General features: G+C 44.3%; 1 protein-coding gene across 1 annotated transcript in view; it reads right to left on the bottom strand.

The window, feature by feature from the left end:
* LOC115083294 (dynein heavy chain 5, axonemal-like) overlaps positions 1-26061 on the bottom strand; it is a 1259434-nt gene that overhangs the window by 356730 nt on the left and 876643 nt on the right. Inside the window, exon 55 of the mRNA XM_029587102.1 lies at positions 1562-1756. Within this exon, the coding sequence (XP_029442962.1) occupies positions 1562-1756 (195 nt within the window). The remainder of the gene's footprint in view (positions 1-1561; positions 1757-26061) is intronic.

Raw genomic sequence — 26061 nt, 5'->3', positions numbered from 1 at the left:
ATCTCCTTGAGCAGTCACTTTCATTGTCTCTCACATATACACATACATCAGCTCTCTGACCAGTTTCTCTCAATCACACACATACTCTCGATCAAATACATTCTCTCACTTACACACAGGCTCTCAATCACACACATTCTCTCACACACAGGCTGGCTGGCTGCTTCTCTCTCTTTCTGTCACTCACTTCCTCTCTCTCTCCCTCCCCCCCCCACGGTAGCTGCTCCTCCTCCTCCAGCCCCCGCAGGCCAATAAGGAAGAATTCCATCGATCGCGGGAGGCTCCTGCTGCTCTCTCCTCTCCCAATTACCGTCTGCTGCAATAGCTTGGGGGCCGATGCTGCAGCGGCCGCTGCTACTTCATCACGCGGCACGGCCTTTCTTCTTCCCGCGCACCGCGTATCACTTCCTGGTCCGGGGGGGGGGGAAATGCAGGCGCGGGAAGAAGAAAAGGCCAGCCGCGGATGCCACAGATTTTTTTTTTTTTTTGCACCGCTGCCGTTGCCGCTGGGCTTGAACGTGCTGATAGCCCGGCGGCAACGGCAGCGGTGCAAAAAAAAAAAAATCTGTGGCATCCGCGGCTGGCCTTTTCTTCTTCCCGCGCCTGCATTTCCCCCCCCCCCGGACCAGGAAGTGATACGCGGTGCGCGGGAAGAAGAAAGGCCGTGCCGCGTGAGAAAGGCCGTGCCTGCTAGTTTATCACGCGGCACGGCCTTTCTTCTTCCCGCGCATCACTTCCTGTTCCGGGTCCGGGGGGGGGATGCAGGCGCGGGAAGAAGAAAAGGGCAGCCGCGGATGCCACAGCTTTTTTTTTTTTTTTGCACCGCTGCCGTTCCCGCTGGGCTTGAACGTGCTGATAGCCCGGCGGCAACGGCAGCAGGGAAGAACGAGCAGCGGGAGGGACCGGGAGCCACGCGACACACCTGCCGGTGCTTGGCGACACACTGGTGTGTCGCGACGCACCGGTTGAGAACCGCTGCTTTAATATGTGCTCCAGTATCACAGAAAATGATTTTATCTCAGCAACTTGTGACATTTCATGTATTATATTATGTTTTTATTTTAAGCTAGTTTATTTAAATTCTCAGAGCACACATCATCATACTGCAATCTATATATTGTATTAGTTTTTTGGGGCCTAGAGCAGGGGTCCCAAATCCACTCCTCAAGGGTGTCAAACCAGTCTGGTTTTCAGGTTATGCATGAGATCTATTTTCATATGATGCAGGAAATACATTTAAATAGATTTCATGCACATTCACTACGGAAAATCCTGATATTGGACTGGACTTTGGGACGCATACTCCAGAGGGTTAAATCTTTCCTAAAATATGTCAATATTGTTAATTTTATTTTAATTAATGAAAGCACAGGCATATCATAATTAAAACTCCCTTTTCATTAATCCCTTCTAAATTTATGTCTACCATATGTGCACTCTGATTTTGATTTGAATTACCATAATATACTGCCAAAATGTGTTATTACTATCTGAGTGGACTTTGCTAGTTTCCACCAGACATATTCAGACAATAGCGAACAGAAAATGAATAGGATATTACCTGTAATTCATTGTTTTTTTCTTTATTTTTAATCCAGATCTTGCCTTGACCTTGTGGATCAATCAACAAAGGGAACCGTGATGCTTTTGTGACAATGATTCCATTCTGAATTGAAAGTTCATCATTTGGAAGTCCTTGAAGATTCCATTCACCAATTGTTGCATTGTCAACTAGCATATTTATGAGGTTAAGATCCTAAATATAAAGTAGTAAATTAAATTAACTTCTAATAATCTGAAAGTATCACAAATCTTGTAAAATATATCTAATAGAAGCCATATATACTAGCCTCTGTTATCTAAATATATACTACTAATTATTATTTAAAAGCCATAGTGCTATATTTATCAAGAATCAATATAAAATTAGGGCCAGGCAATTTTGCTGGGTCCTAGATGATCCTTTGCATTACACAACCATCCAGTTTAGTTGGTGAATTTACCCTGTAGCAACTCTCCTTGTGCATAATCAAATGGAGACAATGGCTCCTCGCTGAGAAGAGTAAATCCTTTATCTTGCTGAGAAGGGTAAATCCATTATCTTGGGACCTTGAGGATTATTCTTATAAGCATCTGACCCCAGGAATATTTAAATAGATTGTCAGTAGTGACTTAGGTATCCCTAACATGATGTCTAATGTAATTCTATTTACCAGTTTCTGTGGATCTAATCAGATAAACATGGGCTAAACATGTCCCTATGCTGCAATCCTCCACATAATAATTTCTTATTAAAAGGTTATGCCTTCTAGCTTCAGTATAATCATTTGATTAATGGAGAAGTGACTTTTTTTTGTATGTGGTGGAGTCTGCTGTAATTTTCCCAGTACATTATTATTTTGTTTGATACACAAATAGACTTCATAAATTAGAAATGTCCTTGAAAGAATTTACAGTGATGAACAAGCCCGGCCACAACAAAAAAAAAAAAAAAGGAAAAAGGTGATTTTTCGTTTCCTTAGCTGTCCAATATTAAAAAAAACCCAAAAAACAACCCTTTCATTGTATGGTAAAATAAAATGCACACTTTGAAATCCAGCAAAAAACATATAACATTACTCATCTGCTTTCATCAGTCCCTGGGATTGATGATCCTGTTCTCAGAGCCTTTTAGAGGTCTCTCATGTAAAATATAATTCTGTAAGATATATTAAAATATTATGAAGATAGAGCCCAACAAATATCAATGTCAAGTTCTTTTTATAATTATTTATAAAAGTCCTAATTTGAGTGGCATTATTGGTTCTGTTGGCATTAGTGCCAATATGGTGGCTGAAGAATACAAGATAATGTATGCAGTCCTCTTTATAAATAGGTCCCAAAGGCATTATAAGCGCAGTATAAACTGAAAATACACAGAAAAGATAAGTATCATCATGAATTGTATATTAGATCTGGCTCCTCATATTAAAAAAAACAAACCACTAACTATTATGGAGCACCACAAAAGTAAAATTAAATGTAGCATTTTCAGAGTTTCTGCTGTGAGGGTCAATAATCCTTTTAAGGTTCAGCAGAAGAGGTGAAGCAAATATCTAGATAATCTAAATGATTTCTCTGGCTAAATGCAAATGCATGCCTTGAGACATGTATGCCTGCAGTACTTAAGTGGGAAAGAAAGAAAAAAGATTGCAAAAGGATTAATAAACATAGCCTTAGCCCATCTCTTTGTTCAAAGGCTGAAGCACCAACAGATGGAGAAGAGCATGTGTCTGCATCCCAGATGAACAGTAAGAATACCACAAACTATAGAAAGACAGAAATTAAGGGAAAGAGGTATATGCAATGAAAGGGAGATGGGCAGAAAAAATAGCAGACACTGATGAAAGTAATGCAGAAAAGAGATTACATGCCAAATGTACCCAAAATGATTCTCTGCAAATGATCCTTAAATTCAGAAGCAAAGTGTCATGAAAATACTAGGGGTGTGCATTCGTTTTCGCCGTATTGGCGATCCGCAACGTATATTTCACTATTCGTAGTATTCGTGGGGAAGCGAAACGTATCGCGATTCCCCACGAATACACGAATCTTCGGCCACCTAACTAAAAATTTAAACAAACCCCCCACCCTCCTGAACCCTCCCAAGACTTACCAAAACTCCCTGGTGGTCCAGCGGGGGGTCCGGGAGCCATCCCCTGCACTCACACCCTCAGTGCCGGTTTCATCATGGCGCCGATAGCCTTTGTCACAGGGGCTACCAGTGCCATTGGTCAGCCCCTGTCACATGGCCATCGGTGCCATCTTGTGCTCCTACCATGTGTCAGGGGCTAACCAATGGCACCGGTAGCCCCTGTGACATAATATGGGCAAAGGCTATCGGCGCCATTTTGAGTACTGGCATTGGAGTGTAGGAGGTCGCTCCGGGACCCCCGTTGGACCCCCAGGGACTTTTGGCCAGCTTGGGGGGGGCCTCCTGACCCCCACAAGACTTGCCAAAAGTCCAGCGGGGGTCCAGGAGTGACCTCCTGCACGCCTACCGTCCGATGCCAGTACTCAAATGGCGCCGATCGCCTTTGCCCTCACTATGTCACAGGGGCCCCTGTGACATAGTGAGGGCAAAGGCGATCGGCGCCATTTTGAGTACTGGCATTGGATGGCCTGCTTTTGGCAAGTCTTGTGGGGGTCAGGAGGCCCCCCAAGCTGGCCAAAAGTCCCTGGGGGTCCAACGGGGGTCCCGGAGCGACCTCCTGACCTCCGGCCATCTGATTCCAGTACTCAAAATGGTGCCGATAGCCTTTGCCCATATTATGTGATAGGGGCTACCGGTGCCATTGGTCAGCCCCTGTCACATGGTAGTAGCACAAGATGGCGCCGATGGCCATGTGACAGGGGCTGACCAATGGCACCGGTAGCCCCTGTGACAAAGGCTATCAGTGCCATGACGAAACCGGCACCGAGGGGGTGAGTGCAGGGGATGGCTCCCAGACCCCCCGCTGGACCACCAGGGAGTTTTGGTAAGTCTTGGGGGAGGGGGGAGGTCAGGAGGGTGGGGGTTGTAGTTAATTTTAATTTTAGCTGGGACACGAATAGAAATTGCCGTATTAACGCATCGGGGTGCCATACGGCCGAATGCAACGTATCTGCTCCCCGACGAATCCGAATCACGAATGCAACGTATGGCGTCCCTCTGCACATCCCTAGAAAATACTGATTACCTTTGAGGAGGAAATGGAACACCTAGGGGGCAATAATCAAAACTGTCCACATTGGTTCAAAATCTCTGCATAGTTTTAACGTACCAATAATCAAAGAAAAATTTACAGGTAGTTTTGATTTGATTATTGGCTCAGGAAAAAATACCCGCAGAAATCTGCACCTACTTTTTTCTGCAGGTACGTTTTCTAGCAATAGGAAAGTACATAGTTTAGAAAATCCAAAACTATACATGTGTTTCTTCCCTCGATCTAATCATGTGTTTCTTCCCTCGATCTAATCCCACCCACAGGAATGTTTCTAATCTTTGCAGGTAAAATTATGAGGCCAATATTCAAAGCACATTTAGACGAATAAGTATAGCTTATCCTGCTAAGTGGTGGGTGTTGAATATCTGGCTTTGTTCAGTGGCCACCACTTAGCCTGAGAAGTCACTTATCTAGCTGTTGATAGCCAGATAGTCAGTGGGCAGGCAGTGTACATTGGGGTGGGGCTACTTATCCAGTTATTTTAACTGGATAAGTAGTGATATTTTCTTCTATCCAGTTAATCAGATAAGATGGTCATGCCATGAGCAGGTCTAACTTAGGGGGTTATTTTCCAAGCTGCATTATGGGCTTTTCGATTGTGAAAAACATCATAATGCATGGTGCAATGCTAATTTAGAAATGGGGTGGGATTTCTGAGCAAGTGGGCTGGCTTCGCAACTTGCGAAGCCATATCACACAGTTTTAACATGGTTAAAAACTACACCTTTTTCATTTGTGTTAAGCTGTGCGATATGGCTTTATCACACTTTGCGATGTTTTCACACACAGCATTGTTAGTCAGTCTTTCTCTCTCTCTCTCTCTCTCCCCCTCCCCCCCAGTGGTGGTAGGTAGGAACTGCAAATGTGAAAAGTTATTGCACTCTTGAGGTAATACCTATGTGACAGATAATCTATTACCATAAAACACGCCATTCATTCTATCGCATGTGATAGTTTGATGAATCTAGGCCTCAACTGGATATAACTTATCTGGCTAAGAAAGGCTTTTACGCGGATATTGTTGCATCAGAGGTGGACCCTTGGGCTGAGGTGGGGTTGATGCAACCCATAGGCAAGGGCCTATGGGTCCCCACCGTCAGCAGGTGGAGTGGGCTGAAGCTAGAGGCTGCTGGAGCTTCACCTATACGAGCCCTCGTTCCCCTCGGGTTGAGCCTTTGGGTGCCAGGGCCGGCAGGACTTAGGTGGGCCTCAAGGTTAGCTAGAGGTGAATAGCTGTTCAGCCCAGAGACAGCAGTCAGTAGATGGTGTAGTTCTATCCTGGACTGGATTCAGTATGAAGGCTCAGGTGCCAGAGGAACAATAGGGAACTGGAGGCACCCAAGCAAAGGAAGGCCTAAGCCTTGAAAGTCTACGTCCAGAGGATAGGCAAGGAGAGGCGTCACTGACAGGCGGGATTCTGAGCTGGCAGGGATGGAAGTTGTGGCAAGCAATGAAGAACTCTAGATAAAGGAGAGTCTGTAGCGTAGTTGTGCAAAGCAAGGGTCAGGGCAGGGAGAAGGCAGGCGTGGTCAGGCAAGGCACTGGTCAGGGCGTGGAGAAGGCAGGGATGGCCAGATGTAGCAGATGTCCGAGGCTGGAGAGAGGCTGAAGAGTAGTCGGGTGTAGCGGAGGTCCAGGGCTGGAGAGTAGCTGAAGAGTAGTCTGGCATAGCAGAGGTCCAGGGCTGGAGAAAGCTGGAGAGTATTCAGGCGTAGCGGAGGTCCAGGGCTGGAGAGAAGCTAAAGAGTAGGTCAGGTGTAGTGAAGGTCTGGGCTGGAGAGTAGCTGAAGAGTAGTCATGCATAGGGAGGTCAGGGCTGGAGAGAAGCTGACGAGTAGTCAGGCGTAGTGAAGGTCAAGTCCAGAGAGTCAATCCAACAAATAGACGAACAGGAACTAGGAGAAGACAGGAAACACGATGAGATGATTCGAGGAATAGTAATGAGTACGAGGAGGTAAGAGGAGACCTGTTTGCAAATGCAATGCTATGGAGCGAGGCCTGAGCTTTTATATGCTGAAGGGTCTGATGTCAGCATCTGGATCCGTGGCCAGGTTCCTGCCGTGGGCCCAATAAAGGAATCACTGATGCGCATGTGCGCGCCTAGGAAGGGTCACAGTGCTGGTGGCGGCGTCTCTCTGTGGGCCACGTGGAGAGGCCCGATGAACAGGAACATCCTGGCTGGCAACACTGGGCAGTGCAGCAGGGCCGGAGGCACCGAAGTGAACCCAAGGTCGAAACTGGCAGCCCACTGCTGCCATCGAAGAGGAGCCAGCAGCTGGAATCCGTCTGAAGAGGAGAGAGGGTTGCATCGCAGGGCTGCTGCGGGCGGCATGCGTAACAGTACCCCCCCTTTATGCCCCCCTCCTGGAGGTCGGGGTTTGACCGGATGTTTCAGGCTGGCTCCCACAAATTCTCTTCGGGTCCATTTCCCCCCCAAGACAGGAGGTACTCCCATCAGCTGCCCCTGCGACACAAGTCTAGGACCTCGTGGACCTTGTACGTCATGTCGGTTTCTGCCACCAAAGGAGGTTGCTCAGGAGCTTTCCGGGCAGGCAAAGACAGAATTACAGGCTTTAAAAGCGATACATGGAATGTATTATGTATCCCCAGTGTAGGGGGCAGCCAAAGCTGGTATGTAACAGGTCCAATGCGTCAGGTAACAGGAAAAAGGTCCAATAAACCTGGGAGCAAATCTCTGTGATGGAATTTGAAGTTGGATGTATTTTGGTTACTTAACCAGACTTTTCTGGCCAGGATGGAATTCAGGAGCCGAGTGGCATCGACTGTCAGTTTTCTTGGCTCCGGAGGCGGCCTGATGCAGGCGAAGATTTGTCAATTCCCATAGTGTCTTAAGGGCATCCGAAGTAGCCTGTGCCATAGGAGACGGCATGGATAGAGGTATGGGTAGAGGTGGTTGAGGCTGTTTCCCATAGATGATTGAGAATGGAGATGGTACCAATAGCTGTAGCGATGTGAGAGTTGAGAGAAAACTCTGCCCAGGATAAGAGGTCCAATCAGTTATCTTGTTGGTCATTGATGTAAGCGCGTGGGAAAGCCTTCAAAGAAACGATTCGTCCGTTCGGCTTGCCTGTTGGCATGGGGATGATAGGCGGTTGTGAGGCTGATGTTAATAATCGAATTTTCGGCAGAGGTGAAGCACCAATACCTGGCGACAAATTGAGTACCTTGATCTGAGATGATATCCGTGGGTAATCCATGCAATCTGAAAATATGGTGGAAGAAGAGTCGTGCTAGCTCTGGAGTGGATGGCAGGCCCAATAGAGGTACAAAATGGGCCATTTTAGTAAAGCGGTCTATGGTGACCCATATTACGGTGTGACCCTTAGAAGGTGGCAGATCCACGATGAAATCCATAGACAGGTGAGTCCATGGTTCTTCGGCGTGCTGGAAGCAGTTGAAGAAGACCCCAAGGTCGCCGACCGGGGGTTTAGGCTATGTACAAACATTACAGGATTCAACATACGCTTTCACGTCGGGAGACCAAGGTAGGCCTCCAGAAGAACCGCTGGAGCAGTGCCATGGTTCGTGCTCGGTCCTGGTGACCGGCCAAATTTGGGAATCATGTGCCCAGTGGAGGAACTCTTTCTCGGAGTCATCGGGGCAACTACCGTTTTTCCAGTAGGAACTGGATGAGTGGCAGACAAAGAGATACAAGCTGGGTTAATGATGTGGGTTGGTTCTTCCGGAATGTCTTCAGGCTCAAAAGACTGTGATAAGGTGTCAGCCCAGAGGTTCTTGTCGGCTGGGCGATAGCAGAGTTCAAAATCAAATCTAGAGAAGAATAAAGCTCATCGGGCTTGATGGGCATTGAGCCGTTGTGCTTGACTCAAATGTTCCCAGATTTTATTGATCCGTGAACACTGGGCACCCACTCTTCAAGAGTCAACTTTATGGTGAGCAATTCACGGTCCCCGATACTGTAATGTTGCTCTGCCTATGAGAATTTATGGGAGTAAAAGGAACAGGGAACTACAGAACCAGAGGCAGTGCGTTGACTTAGGACGGTCCCAGCCCCAATTGCAGAGGTGTCAACTTCGACTATAAATGGATGAGTCGGATCTGGGTGATGTAAACAGGACCCCTTCTGGAAGGCTTCTTTCAAATGATGGAAGGCGGCAATGGCTTCAGGTGGCCAATCTCGCGAATTTTGGCCTTACGGGTCAAGGCTGTCAGAGAGGCAGCTAGCGTTGAATAGTGTGGGATGAAGTGAAGATAATAGTTGAGAAATCCTAAGAAGCGCTGGAGCGCTTTGAGTCCCACTGGCTGAGGCCAATCCCAGATTCCCTTTAATTTAGCTGGGTCCATGGAGAAGTCTTGTTGGGAGATTATGTAACCCAGGAAAGGCAGGCTGGACTTTTCGAACAGACATTTGCCAATTTTGCAAACAGATGGTTTTCACGAAGATGCTGGAGGACAGTTTGTACGTCGGTGCGATGAGTGTTGAGGTCTCTGGAAAAGACAAGGATATCTTCCAGATAAGCCACAACTTTAGTGTATAATAGATCTCTACAAATTCCGTTCATCATTCATTGGAATACTGTGGGTGCAATACAGAGGCCAAAAGGCATCACCAAGTATTCATAGTGACTGTCCCTGGTTAAAAGCAGTTTTCCATATATCATCGGGGTGAATCCTCACCAGGTTATACGCCCCACGCAAATCCAGCTTCGTGAAGATGAAGGCACCTTGGAGATGGTTGAACAATTCAGAAATCAGCGGTAAGGGATATTTATCCTTCCGCATGATGGCGTTTAGGCTGTGTAGTCAATAAACGGCCAGATTTTATAAACCTCACATGCATGTGCGTGCGGCGCATGCGCAAGGGGGGGGGGGGGGAAATTCTGCAAATTCACACGGCGACGCATCGTGGCCTTTCCCATTTCCCTCCCAGTCCGCTCCAATTAAGGAGCGGACTGGGAGGGAACTTCCCTCCCCCTACCATAATGTCCCTTCTTCCCCTCTCTTTCCCAACCCCTAAATCCGACTGGTTCATTTTTTTTTTTGTGCAGTACTTCCTTCAGGGCCCAACTTGAAGTAAGTTGCGTGCGCTGGCAGCCAGCCAGCATGTGAGGATCCGGGTCAGTGATGAATGGAGCAGTCCCAATCCGCCCCCTGACCTACCCCTCCCCCTGCACGTTGGACCACTCCTCCTTGCCCCTTGGAAGAGGCCTGGCTCTTGTGCACATAATGGGGGTTATACACGCAGCCGGGTCTCTTCTAAAATGCGCATGGAGCGCAAGGCCCAGTCGCCCGTGTAACCCCTGATTTCCCCACGTGCAGGGGACTAAAAATCAGGCCTTATATGTATTTGTATAGTACCTTTATGAAAAAAGCCTTTGGCATGGTCCTGGTAAGAACATAAGAAACTAAGAAGTTCCATATTTGGTCAGACCAAGGGTCCATCTAGCCCAGCTTTCTGTTTCCAGTAGTGGCCAATCCAGGTTGCAAATACCTGGCAAGTAACCCAAACATTAAGGAGATCCCATGCTACTAATGCCAGTAATAGCAGTGGCTATTCCTTAAGTCAACTTGATTAATAGCAGTTAATGGACTTCTCCTCCTAGAACTTATTCAAACCTTTTTAAACCCAGATACACTAACTTCCATAACCACATCCTCTGGATAAAATTTAATTTTCTATGATTTGTTTTAAATTTGTTACTTGCTAACTTCAGGGAGTATTCCCTAGTCCTTCTATTATCCGAAAGAATAAATTACCGATTTACATATAACTATTCTAGACCTCTATCATATCCTCCCTCAGCCATTTCTTCTCCAAGATGAATAGCCCTAACCTCTTTAGCCATTCCATCCCCTTTATCATTTTGGTTGCCCTTCTCTATACCTTCTCCAGTGCAACTATATCTTTTTTGAGATGCAGCGACCAGACTTGTACACAGTGTAGCGGTTGTGGACCCTTAGTCCGGAGCGAAGGATGATAAACCACCGAGGAACAGTCCCGATGAATTTGTCTCCGGAAGGTGGTACGGACAACAGCACTATTGAATAGGGTTCCACAGAACAAGCCGAGTGGCCCTCCGAGAAGCAGATAGCCTAAGGGTGTAGGAGAGCCCCCGAGGAATGGGTACTCCAGACGCTCCTACTAGAGTCAGATACCCAGAATGAACAGTCCAGCCCAAGGATCTGGGGCAGGCTGCGAGGTGCAGAGAACGAAGTCCAGGCAGAAGGTCCAGGGCAGGCAGCAAGGTGCAGAGACGAAGTCCAGGCAGAAGGTTCAGGGCAGGCAGCAAGGTACAGAGATGAGGAACAGGCCAAGGTCAGGATGGGCAGCAGACAGGCAAAATTGAAGGAACAGTCCGAGGTCAAACCAGGAGACAAGAAATACTAGTAGAGGCTAGGCCAGCCAAGCACAACAGGAACCTTGTTGCAAGGCGACTTCCTGGTCTCAGGGAGAGGTTTAAATCTCCTTGGCTGATGACATCATCTTCCGGGGCCGGCCTGGTTTTCGCACCACAGCCCCTTTAAGGGGAGGAGCCTGCCACGCTCTACCCGATGCTGGCAGAAAAGATGCCGGGGAAGTCGTGCCGCGGACCGTGCACGGCCTGCCGTGTCGGGAGGGGCCTCCATGCCGGCGTACCATCGGAGGTAGGAGGGCCTGGCCGAGGGCTACCACGGCCAGGTGCCACAACAGTACCCCCCCTCTTACGCCCCCTCTTGGAAGGACCAGGTTTACCAGGATGTGTAAGATGGAAGTTACTAATCTAGAAACTGTGATGACTAAAACAACAGGGAAAATACATCTCTAAGAACAAAGAATGGAAAAAGTGGTGACATGTGATCAGAGATTTACTAAAACAGAAATTTTGTATGATAAGAGGCTTGAAGCTATAGAAAATACTTTAAAATATTTAAATTTAAGAGTATTGAATTTCCCCGAAGTTAGATCTTATTTCACCTTTGGAAATGTTTAAAGAGTATCTTATACATATTTTGTAAATGCCTCAAGAATCCATTCCACCAATTTAAAAAATTTATTATAATTCCATCAAGAAATAAAACAACTATAGAGGAGAAATTAGAAGAACCTAAATTGAATTTGACAGCAGTTTTAGAAACAACAACAGAAACAGCTATTGCAACAAGGACAACCTTGCATGTTACCTTTGCATTTGCATCAGATAGGGATGCAGTATTTCGTTTCTTTATGCGAAAAAGATCTGAAAAGTTTCATGGGGCTCCAATTTGGATATACCATGATCTTTCCAGACAGACACAATTAAGAAGGAGGAAGCTATTAGCCTTAAAAACTGAAATTGAGAAAATAGGTGGGAAAATGACACTTAGATTCCCATGTAGATGTGAGATAGTACATTTAAGTCAACCGTTTATTTTCTATGAAGTCTCACAGGTTAAGATGTTTTTGGATTCGATAGCCCAGGGGTCCTTAGTCCTGGAAACGGAAGCTAAGTAATGGAAGTTAGTGCTGATCTTAAATTCAATTGTTAATGTTTGGGGTTTCCAAATGTTTACCTTATAACCGCTTTATAATTTCTTTATACTTCTCGAGTTGTATTTTCTTATTTCCTTTCTTAATACAGATAAATAATTGCCTATTTATTTAAGGAATTTATTTCTAAATGTATGGTTTAATACATCTGTTAATTCATTTCTATTGTATATGTTAAAATGCATAAATAAAAAATTAAAAAAAAAAAAGATAGAAGTGCTGAAACAAAGTTTTATCCAAGATATTAGATGATGGCTCCCATAATTCTCCTCCAGACCAAATCCTTCCCACACAATTAGATACTCCCACCGTCTGTGGTTACGACGGACATCAAGAATCTCCCGTACTTGATAGATAGGGTCATCGTCCGATTCTACGTCAGGAGGTAGAGGCGGAGCAGCATGAAACGAAGAGGAAATCAATGGTTTCAACAATGAGACGTGGAAGGAGTTATGTATTTGAAGGCTAGTGGGAAGCCGTAAGCGGTAGGTTAAGGGTGCCCAGGCGTTTACTGATAAAAAAAAAAGGTCCAATATACCTGGGAGCGAGTCTCATAGATGGAACTCTCAGGCATATGTGACGCGTACTGAGCCAAACTCGGTCTCCCGGGTTGAACAGTGGAGACGGTCGGATGATGTTTATCCGCCATCCGTTTGGCAGACTCAGCAGCCTGTAGTAGTTTAGCATTAGTAATCTCCCATAACTCATGCAGCTGTTGGGCTGAAAGCTGGGCCACCGGGAGGCTATGGAAAGTGGTAAAGGAAGTTGAGATATTGATAAGGAAGTTGAGATATTGATAAGACAGGCTAAGAGAGAATTTGAAAAGAAGTTAGCCATTGAGGCAAAATAATAAAAACTTTTTAAAATATATTCGAAGCTGAAAGCCTGCGAGGTAGTTGGTTGGACCATTAGATAATTGAGGAGTTTAAAGGGGCACTTAAGGAAGATAAGGCCATTGCAGAAGGACTAAACAAATTCTTTGCTTCAGTGTTTACTTGAAGAGGATGTTGGGGAGATACCAGTTCCAGAGATGGTTTTCAAGGGTGATGATTCAGATGAACTGAACCAAATTATGGTGAACCTGGAAAATGTAATAGGCCAGATAGACAAACCTAAGAGTACAAAATCACCTGTATTGGATGGTTTACACCCGAGCAGAGATGTGCTTAGTTTTTATCTGCTGGGTCGCGTACATGTATAAAATTGGGCGTAGATTTGTGCGCGCCGGGTTGCGCACACAAATCTACGCCCACGCATAAGTCCGAATATCTGGCCCAAAGTTCCTGATTGTAATAAACAACGGCTTCATGGAGCAATTGGTTCAGGATCCAATGAGAGAGGGAGCTATTTTAGATGTAATTCTTCGTGAAACACAGGATTTGATGAGAGAGATAACGGTGGTGGGGATTCACTTGGCAATAGTGATCATAACATGATCAAATTTAAAACTAATAAGTGGAAGGAAGACATTAAGTAAATCTATAGCTCTAACACTAAATTTCAAAAGGGAAACTGATAAAATGAGGAAAATAGTTAGAAAAAACTGAAAGGTGCAGCTGCAAAGGTGAAAAGTGTTCAACAGGCAAGGACATAGTTTACAAAATACTATCCTAGATGTGCAGACAGAAGTATTCCACTCATTAAAAAAGGTGGAATAAATGGAAAACGATTACCAGCCTGATTAAAAGGTTGAGGTGAAAGAAGATATTTTAGTCAAAAAATCCCTTCAAAAATTGGAAGGAAGACGGAAGAAGGATCCATCTGAAGAAAATAGGAAAAAGCATAAGTATTGTCAAGTTAAGGTATAAAACATTGGTAAGACAGGGCGAAGAGAGAATTGAAATGAAGTTGGGCCGTAGACGAAAAAACTCATAATCAAATCTTTTTAAAATATATTTGAAGCAGAAACATGGGAGTGAGTTGGTTGGATCTTTAGATAACACAGGGGTTAAAGGGGCTCTTAGGGAAGATAAAGCCATTGCAGAAAGACTAAATATATTCCTTGCTTCTGTGTTTACTAATGAGGATGTTGGGGAGATACCAGTTCCAGAGATGGTTTTCAAGGGTAGTCTGTTGAACTGAACCAAATCACTGTTAACTTGGAAAATGTAGTAGGCCAGATTCACAAACTAAAGAGTAGCAATCACCTGGATCGGATGGTATGCATCCTAAGGGTTTCTAAAGGGACTAAAAATGACATTTCTGATCTATTAGTTAAATTTTGTAACCTATCATTAAAATCATCCATTGTACCTGAAGACTGGAGGGTGGCCAATGTAACACCAGTATTTAAAAAGGGCTCTAAGGCGATCTGGACCAGTGAGCCTGACTTCAGTGCCAGGAAAATAGTAGAAACTATTCTAAAGATCAAATCACAGAGCATATAGAAAGACATGGTCAATGGAATACAGTAAACATGGATTTACCCAAGAGAAGTCTTGCCTCACAAATCTGCTTCATTTTTTGAAGGGTTAATAAACATGTGGATAAAGGGTGAACTGGTAGATATAGTATATTGGATTTTCAGAAGATGTTTGACAAAGTCCCTCATGAGAGTCTTCTAAGAAAACTAAAAAGTCATGGGATAGGAGGTGATGTCCTTTATGGATTACAAACTGGTTAAAAAGACAGAAACAGAGTGGGATTAAAAGGTCCAATTTTCTCAATGGACAAGGGTAAACAGTGGAAAAGATGGAAAGAAGGCATCTTTTCAATATAAGAATATAAGATCTTTGCCAAGCTGGGTCAGACCAAGGGTCCATCAAGCCCAGCATTCTGTTTCTAACAGAGGCCAAACCAGGCCACAAGAACCTGGCAATTACCCAAACACTAAGAAGATCCCATGCTACTGATACAATTAATAGCAGTGGCTATTCCCTAAGTAAACTTGATTACTAGCCAAAGAACATATCCAAACCTTTTTTGAACCCAGCTACACTAACTGCACTAACCACATCCTTTGGCAACAAATTCCAGAGCTTATTGTGCGCTGAGTGAAAAATAATTTTCTACGATTAGTCTTAAATGTGCTACTTGCTAACTTAATGGAATGCCCCTTAGGTCCTTCAATTATTCGAAAGTGTAAATAACCGATTCACATCTACTCGTTCAAGACCTCTCATGATCTCAAAGACCTCTATCATATCTCCCCTCAGCCATCTCTTCTCCAAGCTGAACAGCCCTAACCTCTTCAGCCTTTCCTCATAGCCTTTCCAGATCATATTTATGAATGATCTGGAAAGGAATACGACGAGTGAGGTTATCAAATTTGGAGATGATACAAAATTATTCAGAGTAGTTAAGTGACAAGTGGATTATGATACATTGCAGGAGGACCTTGTGAGACTGGAATAATTCCTAACATTCTGTTTGCTTTTTTGACTGCCGCAGCACACTGAATGGACGATTTCAATGTGTTATCCACTATGACGCCTAGATCTCTTTCTTGGGTGGTAGCTCCTAATATGGAACCTAACATTGTGTAACTATAGCATGGGTTATTTTTCCCCTATATGCATCACCTGCACTTATCAATATTAAATTTCATTCTGCCATTTGGATGCCCAATTTTCCAGTCTCAGAAGGTCTTCCTGCAATTTATCACAATCTGCTTGTGATTTAACTACTCTGAACAATTTTGTATCATCTGCAAATTTGATTACCTCACTTGTCATATTTCTTTCCAGATAATGTATAAATATATGGAAAAGTACAGGTCCCCGATACAGATCCCTGAGGCCACTCCACAGCCCACTCCCACTGAGAAAATTGTCCATTTAATCCTACTCTTTGTTTCCTATCTTTTAGCCAGTTTGTAAGCCACGAAAGGACATCACCACCTATGCCATGACTTTTAACTTTTCCTAGAGCCTCTCATGAGGAACTTTGTCAAATGTCTTCTGAAAATCCAAATATACTACATCTACCAGTTCACCTTTATTTGCATGTTTATTAACTCCTTCAAAAAAGTGAAGCAGATTTGGAGGCAAGACTTATCTTGGGTAAAGCCATGCTGACTTTGTTTCATTAAAACCATGTCATTCTATATGTTCTGTGATTTTGATATTTAGAAAACTTTCCACTATTTTTCCTGGTACTGAAGTCAGGCTAACCAGTCTGTAGTTTCCCGGATCACCTCTGGAGTCCTTTTTAAATACTGGGGTTACATTAGCCACCCTCCAGTTCTTCAGGTACAATGGATGATTTTAATAATAGGTTACAAATTTTTACTAATAGGTCTGAAATTTCATTTTTTAGTTCCTTCAGAACCCTGGGGTGTATACTATCCGGTCCAGGTGATTTACTACTCTTCAGTTTGTCAATCAGGCCTACCACATCTTCTAGGTTCACAGTGATTTGGTTCAGTCCATCTGAGTCATCACCCATGAAAACCTTCTCTGATACAGGTATCTCCCCAACATCCTCTTCAGTAAACACTAAAGCAAAAAGTAATTTAATCTTTCTGCGATGGCCTTATCTTCTCTAATTGCCCCTTTAACCCCTCGATCATCTAACGGTCCAACTGACTCCCTCACAGGTTTTCTGCTTCAAATATATTTTTTAAAGTTTTTTACTGTGAGTTTTTGCCTCTACGGCCAACTTCTTTTCAAATTCTCTCTTAGCCTGACTTATCGATGTCTTACATTTAACTTGCCAACGCTTATGCATTATCCTATTTTCTTCTGTTGGATCCCTCTTCCAATTTTTGAATGATGATCTTTTGATTAAAATAGCTTCTTTCACCTCCCCTTTGAACCATGCCGGTGATCATTTTGTCTTCTTTCCGTCTTTCTTAATGTGTGGAATACATCTGGACTGAGCTTCTAGGATGGTATTTTTGACAATGACCACGCCTCTTGCACACCTTTTACCTTTGTAGCTGCTCCTTCCAGTTTTTTTCTATTTTTCTCATTTTATCAAAGTTTTCCTTTGAAAGTTTAGCATTGAGAGCTGTGGATTTGCTTACTATCTCCCTTCCCAGTCATTAATTCAAATTTGATCACATTATGATCACTATTGCCAAGCGGCCCCCACCACCTTTACCTCTCTCACCGAATCCTGTGCTCCACTGAGAATTAGATCTAAAAATTGCTCCCTATTTTGTCGGTTCCTGAACCAGTTGCTTCTCTTCTGGGAAGGTGTCTTTTATCTCAAGTATCTCAGAAAAGTTTTCCCATGGTGATTTTAAAGTGCACAAAAGCTTTTCCAGTGGGCCAAATGGGAATTCTATTGAAGGGGTCTCCTCAAACATGGAAAAGTTCGACCTGAGTCCAGTTTATTCACGAGCAGCCAGCCAATCCTGATTCCATGGGGGTCGAGATATGAGTGAGAACTCCCAGAATCTTGATCCTCCTTTTGATCTTAGTACTGGTTACTCCTCTGGAAGGAAAAGTCTTAAAATGTGGGAACCAGGCTTTCCCAGTCCTCTAACCCTGTGGAACAGGGTAAATCAAAATCCTCCCCACAGACAATGTAGAAATACTTGCTGTCCGAAAAATCTGCTGCTTTACTATCCCTGGTGCTTTCCCATCTAGGGAGTAGACTAAGGCTCACAGATCTTAGCCCTTATCCTTCATGCCCAGGGAAGCCTTCTCCAAAGGGTGCAAGGTATAAGCAGGAATCCCTTCTGGAAAAAATTACATCTGTCATTGGTGCTTGCCTCACCTAGGGTGTAGATTAGGCTTAGAGGTATTCAGTCATCTGGGTTGAGATACCTTTTGTCCCAAAGGGAATCAGGCAAAAATCTATCTTACTGTAATTAAATATAGGACAACCCTCTGGCATGAGGTGCATAGAGAGGAACCTCTTCAAAAATAAAATTCATAAGGCTGGGAGGCCTAATCAGAGAATGGAGAAAACTGCATCCTCACTGCTCTGATGTCAACTCAAAATGACTCCACAGATTCCTAAAATGGCCCTGCACTAAATAGGAAGAGGTGTCCAATTCCAAATCCTCCAGATTGGGAGGGGCAAGCAGAAAGGGATGGAAGTCTCATAGTTGTAAAGTTCTAAGGAAAGGACTTAGTGACATCTAGTGGATAACCAGTAGGGCTGCCACATATGTACATAGTTCCACATGCATATCTTTACCTTGGCAAGGAAGCCAACACTACTCAATGTGAATCAAGGGGGGGTATGATATGCCCTGACCTGACCCACAAGAATATAGTATATACTCCATCAGGCCCACCGTAGGTTTATTAGGCTTAGATGTGGTTGAGGACACCTACAGTGAAGATGTTACACCCTGCACTGTGTTGAAAAACACTGTGGGACAACTTCTGTGTAGATGGCCAAAGCAAGACATCAGCTATTTTTGATAATGTTCTTGTAACTAACCCTTCCAAGAGAGTCTACATGTATCATATGGCTTTTCAACATGGAATGCCTATATACAGTAAAGTATATACTCCTTAGGGGAGAGCTACTAATGATTAACTTACTATGCATATAGATGCTACAGGTTCAGTTATGGCTTGTACCAGATGGCAAAGCAAGAAGTACTGGGACATCATGCCATACTGCGTGAGCTGGAGGTGAGCAGAGCAGAAAGCTTGCTCTTGGATATGGACAAAACACCTTTGCTGCTCATGGATATGGACCAAAACACCTTTGCTTGGCAAATGGTTGGTGGGACTCACACATTGTTCCCACTATCTGTCTTCCCAATGCCAAATAGCCCTAGCATTCACTTGTGCAATGTAAGCATAGTGTGGGAATAGCACACCTGTAGCTACAGCGTCAATGTGTTCTAATATAGGTAAACTGTCCACATATCCCAGCTACTGTTGTGTGTGGTGTCCTGCTGCAGTGGAACACATTTAAAGCATGTGAGTCTTTCCTGCATCACAGACTGCTGTGTACATCCATTGTAGGCATAATATACTCTATATTATATATCCTGAGGTTTATCATTAAAAGCCATTTAGCTGGACACCTCTAAAGTTGTCACACTAAATAACTAATGTGCCATATTCAGCCACTTATCTGGCTACATTATAGTCACATAAGTACTTATCTGGCTACAGTTTACACCTCCCTCCCCCCTGGCAACTGACGCTCTCCTACACAGTACCTTTAGTGCGCCTATTGTTAAATATTGGGTGGATGGGGGGATGGAAGAACATCAGTGCCGGGGAGGAAGTTGTGGTTTGGGGGCATTAGATGATGTCTACTTTTTTGGGGTAGGCAAGAATAGATGGAAGGGCAATTGCTGGCATAGTGCCATCTACTTTCAGATTCACATGATAAAGGGGTGGGGGAGGGATCTTGCAGCAGCGGGTTGATGATTCCTGGGGGAGGGAGTGGCAGAATGCCTGCCAGGACCCCACCTTGATGTCCTGTTTTTGTTGATGGAGTGCTATTATCCACATATCTTTAGAAGATAACCTGGTTAGTAGACAGTGAGCCCATTTTAAGGTAAATCAGCCATATTTACACCACTAGCCAGTTAGGCCTACAATTCCCCAGCCAGTTAGCTGCATTCTGTGTTCTGACAAACCTTCTCCTAACCCATCGCCACAAAAGCCATAACAAATCTCTATTAAACTCCTGCTTTTAATTTGTATATAGTAGTGCTTAATGCCATACTGATTTAATGCCCTTTTTACCATTTATACCTTGCTTCCGTACTGTCCACATAATTATTTTATTATATGATGCAAGTTACTTGTTACTTATGCATTCCATTTAATGTTTTCTTGTTAAATATTGCGTTCTATGTAACTGTTCTGCCAATATATAGGCCAATTTGTATCATTGTTCCATGTAACTGATACCGATGTTGAAAACGGTTTATCGATATATAAAAACCATTAAATAAATAAATAAAAATAAATACATTCTTTTTCACTCAACGCACAATAAAGCTCTGGAATTTGTTGCCAGAGGATGTGGTTAGTGCATATTAGTGTAGCTGGGTTCAAAAAGGTTTGGATAAGTTCTTGGAGAAGTCATTAAACTGCTATTCATCAAGTTTACTTAGGGAATAGCCACTGCTATTAATTGCATCAGTAGCATGGGATCTTCTTAGTGTTGGGTAATTGCCAGGTTCTTGTGACCTGGTTTGGCCTCTGTTGGAAACAGGATGCTGGGCTTGATGGACCCTTGGTCTGACCCAGCATGGCAATTTCTTATGTTCTTAAGTTTAGAGTGAATAGATTAGGTGGCACATTTTATCCTGCTCAATATATGGGACATGTTCAGCTGCTAACTGTAGCCAAATCTCTTGTCCATTACCCAGCCTAATGATTATGGATCTCAATGTAGTAGCAGCCTCATAGAATACAGTCTCATCCCAGAAAATAGCTTATACGCAAAGCTCATATACGCCTGCTGTGTGACAACTGAGGAGTCCCCAGAAGTGTGACGGATAGAGAGTCCCAGGGATGGTTCTATCATGAGGCCAGGGATGAGGCAGCAAAAATGCCCCTCCAAAACACCTCTACCCACAGCTGCTGCCTCACGCTGCCTCCAAAGTCAAAAATCAGATTGGGCAGGGGTAAACCAAACCCCTGCCTGATCCACTCAGTGGCAAGCTGGGCAGCTGGAGTCATATTTTTCCCAAAGTCATCTCCTGCTGCCGCGAGGGACCCACGGGGCCAGTCTTGTGGCAGCAGGAGAAGACGAGTCACATTTTTTCCCGACTCATCTCCTGCTGCTGTGGGGCCAGTCGCGCAAGCAGCAGGAGATGAATCATGAAAAACATGACTTCTGCTGCCCGAGATTGCCACTGAGTGGATTGGTGGCTGAAAAAAAAGGCCTAGGCTCTATGGGCATGTGTGTGTGTGTGTGTGTGTATATGTATGCCTGTGTGTGTGCAGGTTGATGACTGCCTGCCTGGGAAGATGGGGTACTGCTTGTATGTGTGTTGGAGGGGTGAGTGAGAGCCTGTGTGTGTAGGTTAGAGGCTGTGAATTGAGGGAGACCTTGTGGTATGTGTGTCGGTGGGAGGTGTGAGAGCTGTGTGTGGGTGTGTATCTGTAACTGCATGCCCTAGGGTGTGTGTGGGGGGGGGGAAAGAGCAGTATGAGAATGAATGGGAGGTTGCCTGGGTATGTGGGGTGTGTATGTAAGGGAACCAGTGAGAGTGAGAGCATGTGTGTGTATGAGAGAATCCAGGGCAGTAAGATCTTGGGGGGGGGGGGGGGGGGGCGGGGGAGGAGGGAAGAGAGAGAGGGTCTTGGAGCCTGAGAGTGTGTCAGTTTATGTGAGAGAGGTTGTGGGTGTGTATAAGAGTATGTATGTGTGTGGATGGTAACAGTGTTTATGTGTGAGAGAGAATGGACATGCGAGTATGTGTGAGGAGAGAGAGAGGACAAAGATTGTGCCCCCCCCTCCCCAATTCACAATTTTAGGGTGACTGGAAATCAAAGATATCAGGTATGGAGAGTGGGGAATTTTTGTTACTCTTATTAGAGGGTGGGAGGGCAGGGCATAGAGGGACTGGGGGTGCCATCTCATCCCTTGCCTAAGGCAGCAGATTGCCTTGAGCCACCCCTGGAGAGTCTACGCTGCCTAAGAGCAGAAATTGAGTAGGCCTGATGTTTCTTATACGCCCTACCACTCCTGCACTGCCTTTGGTTGTTTGATATCTAGATAGTTATAACAACGTCTCATTCAATATTTATTAGCATACACTATTTAAACATTTGCTTCCATTGACCTTATAAATAATCTATGCCAGTAAGGGATAGTAAACAACACATGATGAGACCTATCTAATAGCCTATCTAGATATCAATAACCAAAGGCAGTGCCAGGGGTGGTAAGAGTCCGCCTGGCCGCAAGCAACCAGCAGGCCTCATCACCTTCTGCTCTTAGTCAGTGGAGCCGCCTCTATCCTCCCCACTGGAACTCCTCAGTTGGTCACCACCAGCAGGCTATATGAGCTTTACATATAGCTATTTTCCAGGATGACACTGTTGTTCTAGGAGGCTGCAACTAGTTAACATTTTTTAATCTCTCATACATAGAAAAGCCTAATGTAATTCCTGCCTTTTTTGGTGGAGTGAAGACAAATGTAAGGGCCCCAATGTTCATCTCTTGTGGGGGTTATTTGTGTTACTCCACCTAAGAACAGACAAGAATTATTCTGTCTATTTCTCTCGGCCTGGCACCTGCAGCCATGACAAATAATTGCTCATTATGAGAACAATACCAAGTGGTTTAATGTACTGTTTCAGTAGGCTTCTGACTAAAGAGTTAATGATTACAGCATTAGGTGCTAGACCCAGAGAGAAGGCCCATTGTTTGGTCAGAGTTGATATATATTTCCAATGAAGAGGCCAATGGTTTGTTAGAGATGAGCTATGAAATGAGCATAGCTATACAACCTATTCACCAATAGAGTGAAGACATTGCTACATCACCTTTAGCCAAGCATTTCTATATTTATTCCACTTGACAGCTATATGCAGGGTGAACACTAAACTAGATACTTGCCCATTTCACATACATTGCCCATATACCCAATAGTCAGCAAAAGGTATGGCTCTCTGGGAGAAGCAACACAAGCCATTTCTGAAACTACACAGTAAGGAGTTTCATGTTTTTCTCTTGCTGCTTTTCCTTGGGAGCATACAATTAGCTTTGTTTTTTTAAGGAAATAGGCTACATGGTCTTGAATGTGAGCAGTTGCCTAGTTGGAATGGCCAGTGATCTATACTCTAGCATGCAAATCATGTGGCCTCCCAAACCCACATGACCCACAATCTAGTAAACACCTTAAGCCAAAACCATACAATAAAACGACACAAACAGAAAGTAAAGTTTCAAAATATGTGACCCATTTTATTAAACAACATTTGTAGTCACAAACATTCAAAGCAATTCAACATCTTTGGTAATCACATTCTGCAAGGACAAAATATCAAACAGCACATGATGTTTTAACTGAAATAACCAGCACTTTTTGTGGATACGTGTACATACATTGTTACAAATGGCAACACTATATATAGAGAAAAATGATCTTATCTTAAGCAAAATGATGATTACAGCAAAGCACCTAGGAAGTAAAAGAGTCAACCCAATTTCAACAGTACAGCTCTCATGTTAGAACGGATACCAGCAGAACAAATTGATGGCAAGAGAAGGCCCAGACAGTCCATGTTGAAATAGTTCACTCAAAATGGACTGCAAAGGGCCATGGTAGCAAAGTTGACATAGCAGGCAGCAGGAACAGGACTGGAGAAGGCAGCATGGAGGTGGTAGGACCAGGACTGGAGAGTGTAGCATGGAGGCAGCAGAACCAAGACTGGAGAAGGCAGGATGGAATCAGCAGGACCAGGACTAGAGTAGGCAGCATGGAGGCAGCAGGACAAAGACTGAAGAAGGCAGTATGGAGGCAGCAGGAACAGGACTGCAGTATGGAGGCATGAAGACAGGAGACACCAGCAGCATGATGAGATGAGACATAATGAGAATAATCACCAGCAGCATGAGAAGAAACTCTAGCAGAATGATGAGATGAGACATGATCAGAAGGGACACCAGCAGGACTGTGAATGGACACTATAGCAAGGAATCAGGTCTACACGCAGAATATAGAGTAGGGCAGTGGTCCCAACCTTTTTTGCACCAAGGACCGGCTTCAAGCAAGACCATTTTTCCATGGCCCGGCAGGGGGGGCGGGGTAGGGGTGGGGCTTTGGTCATATGGGGGCGGGGTTATGGATGGGGGTTGGATTTTAGCGCTACTTATTTAATTATGACATTTATAAATCCTACACCTTTAGTTCTCTAACTCTGTGCATCCACTGAAATTCCCCCAAACAATGGAGCTTGGATGTTTCCCTTACAGCTCATCATACTAAAATATATTTTCAAATTCTGGTGTCACCTCACAGTAACAGCCTAGCACAAACACCTTCCACTGCCAGGCACATTGTGAACTAACACAAAACCCCACAAAAAAAGACACTCAAAATCTATACTGCAATCCATCATAATATAACAATAATAACACCAAGGACTCAAACAACAAAAACCCCTACCTGTGAAATAAGCAAGGGTAAATATTACACTGGGTCCTAGGATAACAATACACCACCTACTGAGGAAACAAAACAAACCCTGATTGCTATAGATCCCTATATACAGACACTCACATGCTAGCAGAATCTATCATCATGGTCACACTCACAGAGCAGAGACAGACTCTCACCAAATACAGAATAAAGGAGCACAAATTAGAAAAACTGAAATGGAAACCCCAAGAAGCCAGACTCTGTGTATTAACAATGGAAAACACAGAACCACCGTTCCTCATAAAACAAATAAAATCAAGAAACATAATGCATCAGTTATAAAGTAAAACCATACTAATAAAAGAATACTTTAAAACTACTGATAAATAGAATTTCTATTAATTAAAATCATATACATTTTTTTACAATTTCCCAAACACCAATAACATATTTCAAAACAGCACATATATCAAATAACACACAATAATTAAAACTAATAGGGATTTTAAAAAGCTCCTGCTGTCCATACATGGGAGCTCTTGATTTCCAGTCACCCTGATATTGTCGAGGATTAGGAGGTTATCCTCTCTCTCTCACACATACTCACATGTCCATTCTCTCTTACACATACACTGTCACATACATACACATTCATGCTCTTATACCCACCTCTCGCTCTCACAGACACTGACACACTCTTCAGGCTGTAAGATACTCTCTCCCCCTCCACACACACCCTCCCACACACACACATTCTTACTTCCCCTGGATTTTCTCATACACACTCATGCTCTCACTCTCACTGGCTCCCTCACAACCTCAGAGCCTCTCTCATTCCTCTGCTGCCACTGTCACTGCTGCCGCGTGGCTATTGGGGAGGTGCTGATTGCTGCTACTGGCACTGAAGCCCATTCTGCTGCCTCTTCTGTGCAGGCCCCATGGGCTTCCAGTTCCTCCATGCTTGATCTTGTACATTGTGAGATCCACATAGAGAAAGTGCTACTCTTGCACATTCCCAAAGATTACATGTGCCAATCAGTAAAAATCAGTAATTTTATTTTTTTTTTACATCTGCTGTCTGATCTTAGTTTTCTAATCGGTTGGTCATAGGCTTTTTTTTCCCCATCTTCCCTGTCTTATTTTTTTGCCAATTCCTTTTATATTGTCTTTTTTCTATTTCTTTTCTCTCCATCTGTCTTCTTCTGTGCATGTGTGAATGAGAAACACACAGTTTCTCATTCACACATGCATTTCTTTCTCTCACACACACAGGCTCTCACTGTCAAATGCTCTCTCTCATACAATCATTCATACACACAGTCTCTCACTGGCACATGCTGTCTGAGTCTCACACACAGGCTCTCTCTCACTCCCACATGCTGTCTTGCTGAAGCACAGGCTCTCACTATCACATTGCTGTCTCTCTCACACACATAGAGGCTCTCACATGCTGTCTCTGCAAACATTCAGGTCAACACTCCCACACACAGTCTATCAACTCATCTCATACACGCACACATACACACTCTACAAACCGTCAGCCTCTCTCTCACCTCTGGGCCTCCTCTTCACGGGCCCTGCTCCTCTTCTGTACATGGCTGATGCTCCTCCTCCTTCCTGCCCGTGCGGCTCCGGCAACATTTTTTCTTCCGGGGCCGCGTGGGCAGAAAGGAGGAGGAGCACCTGAACGTTTAGACGCAACTGTTTTCTTCGGGCCGTGGTGACGTGAGCTCCACCACGGCCCTGCTGATCTTTCTTACTTTTTGGGTCATGCCTCCTCCCTTTTCGGGTTGGAGGAGGCCGTTCGCCAGCCTCGCCACGCCTCTCCGCAGCAGCGGCAGCCAATGAACGTAGCCGGC

This window comes from Rhinatrema bivittatum, chromosome 2 (assembly GCF_901001135.1).
Source record: "Rhinatrema bivittatum chromosome 2, aRhiBiv1.1, whole genome shotgun sequence".
Taxonomy (NCBI): Eukaryota; Metazoa; Chordata; class Amphibia; order Gymnophiona; family Rhinatrematidae; genus Rhinatrema; species Rhinatrema bivittatum.
The sequence above is the reverse complement of the archived record's forward strand: the minus strand, read 5'-3'. Positions and strand labels throughout refer to the sequence as shown.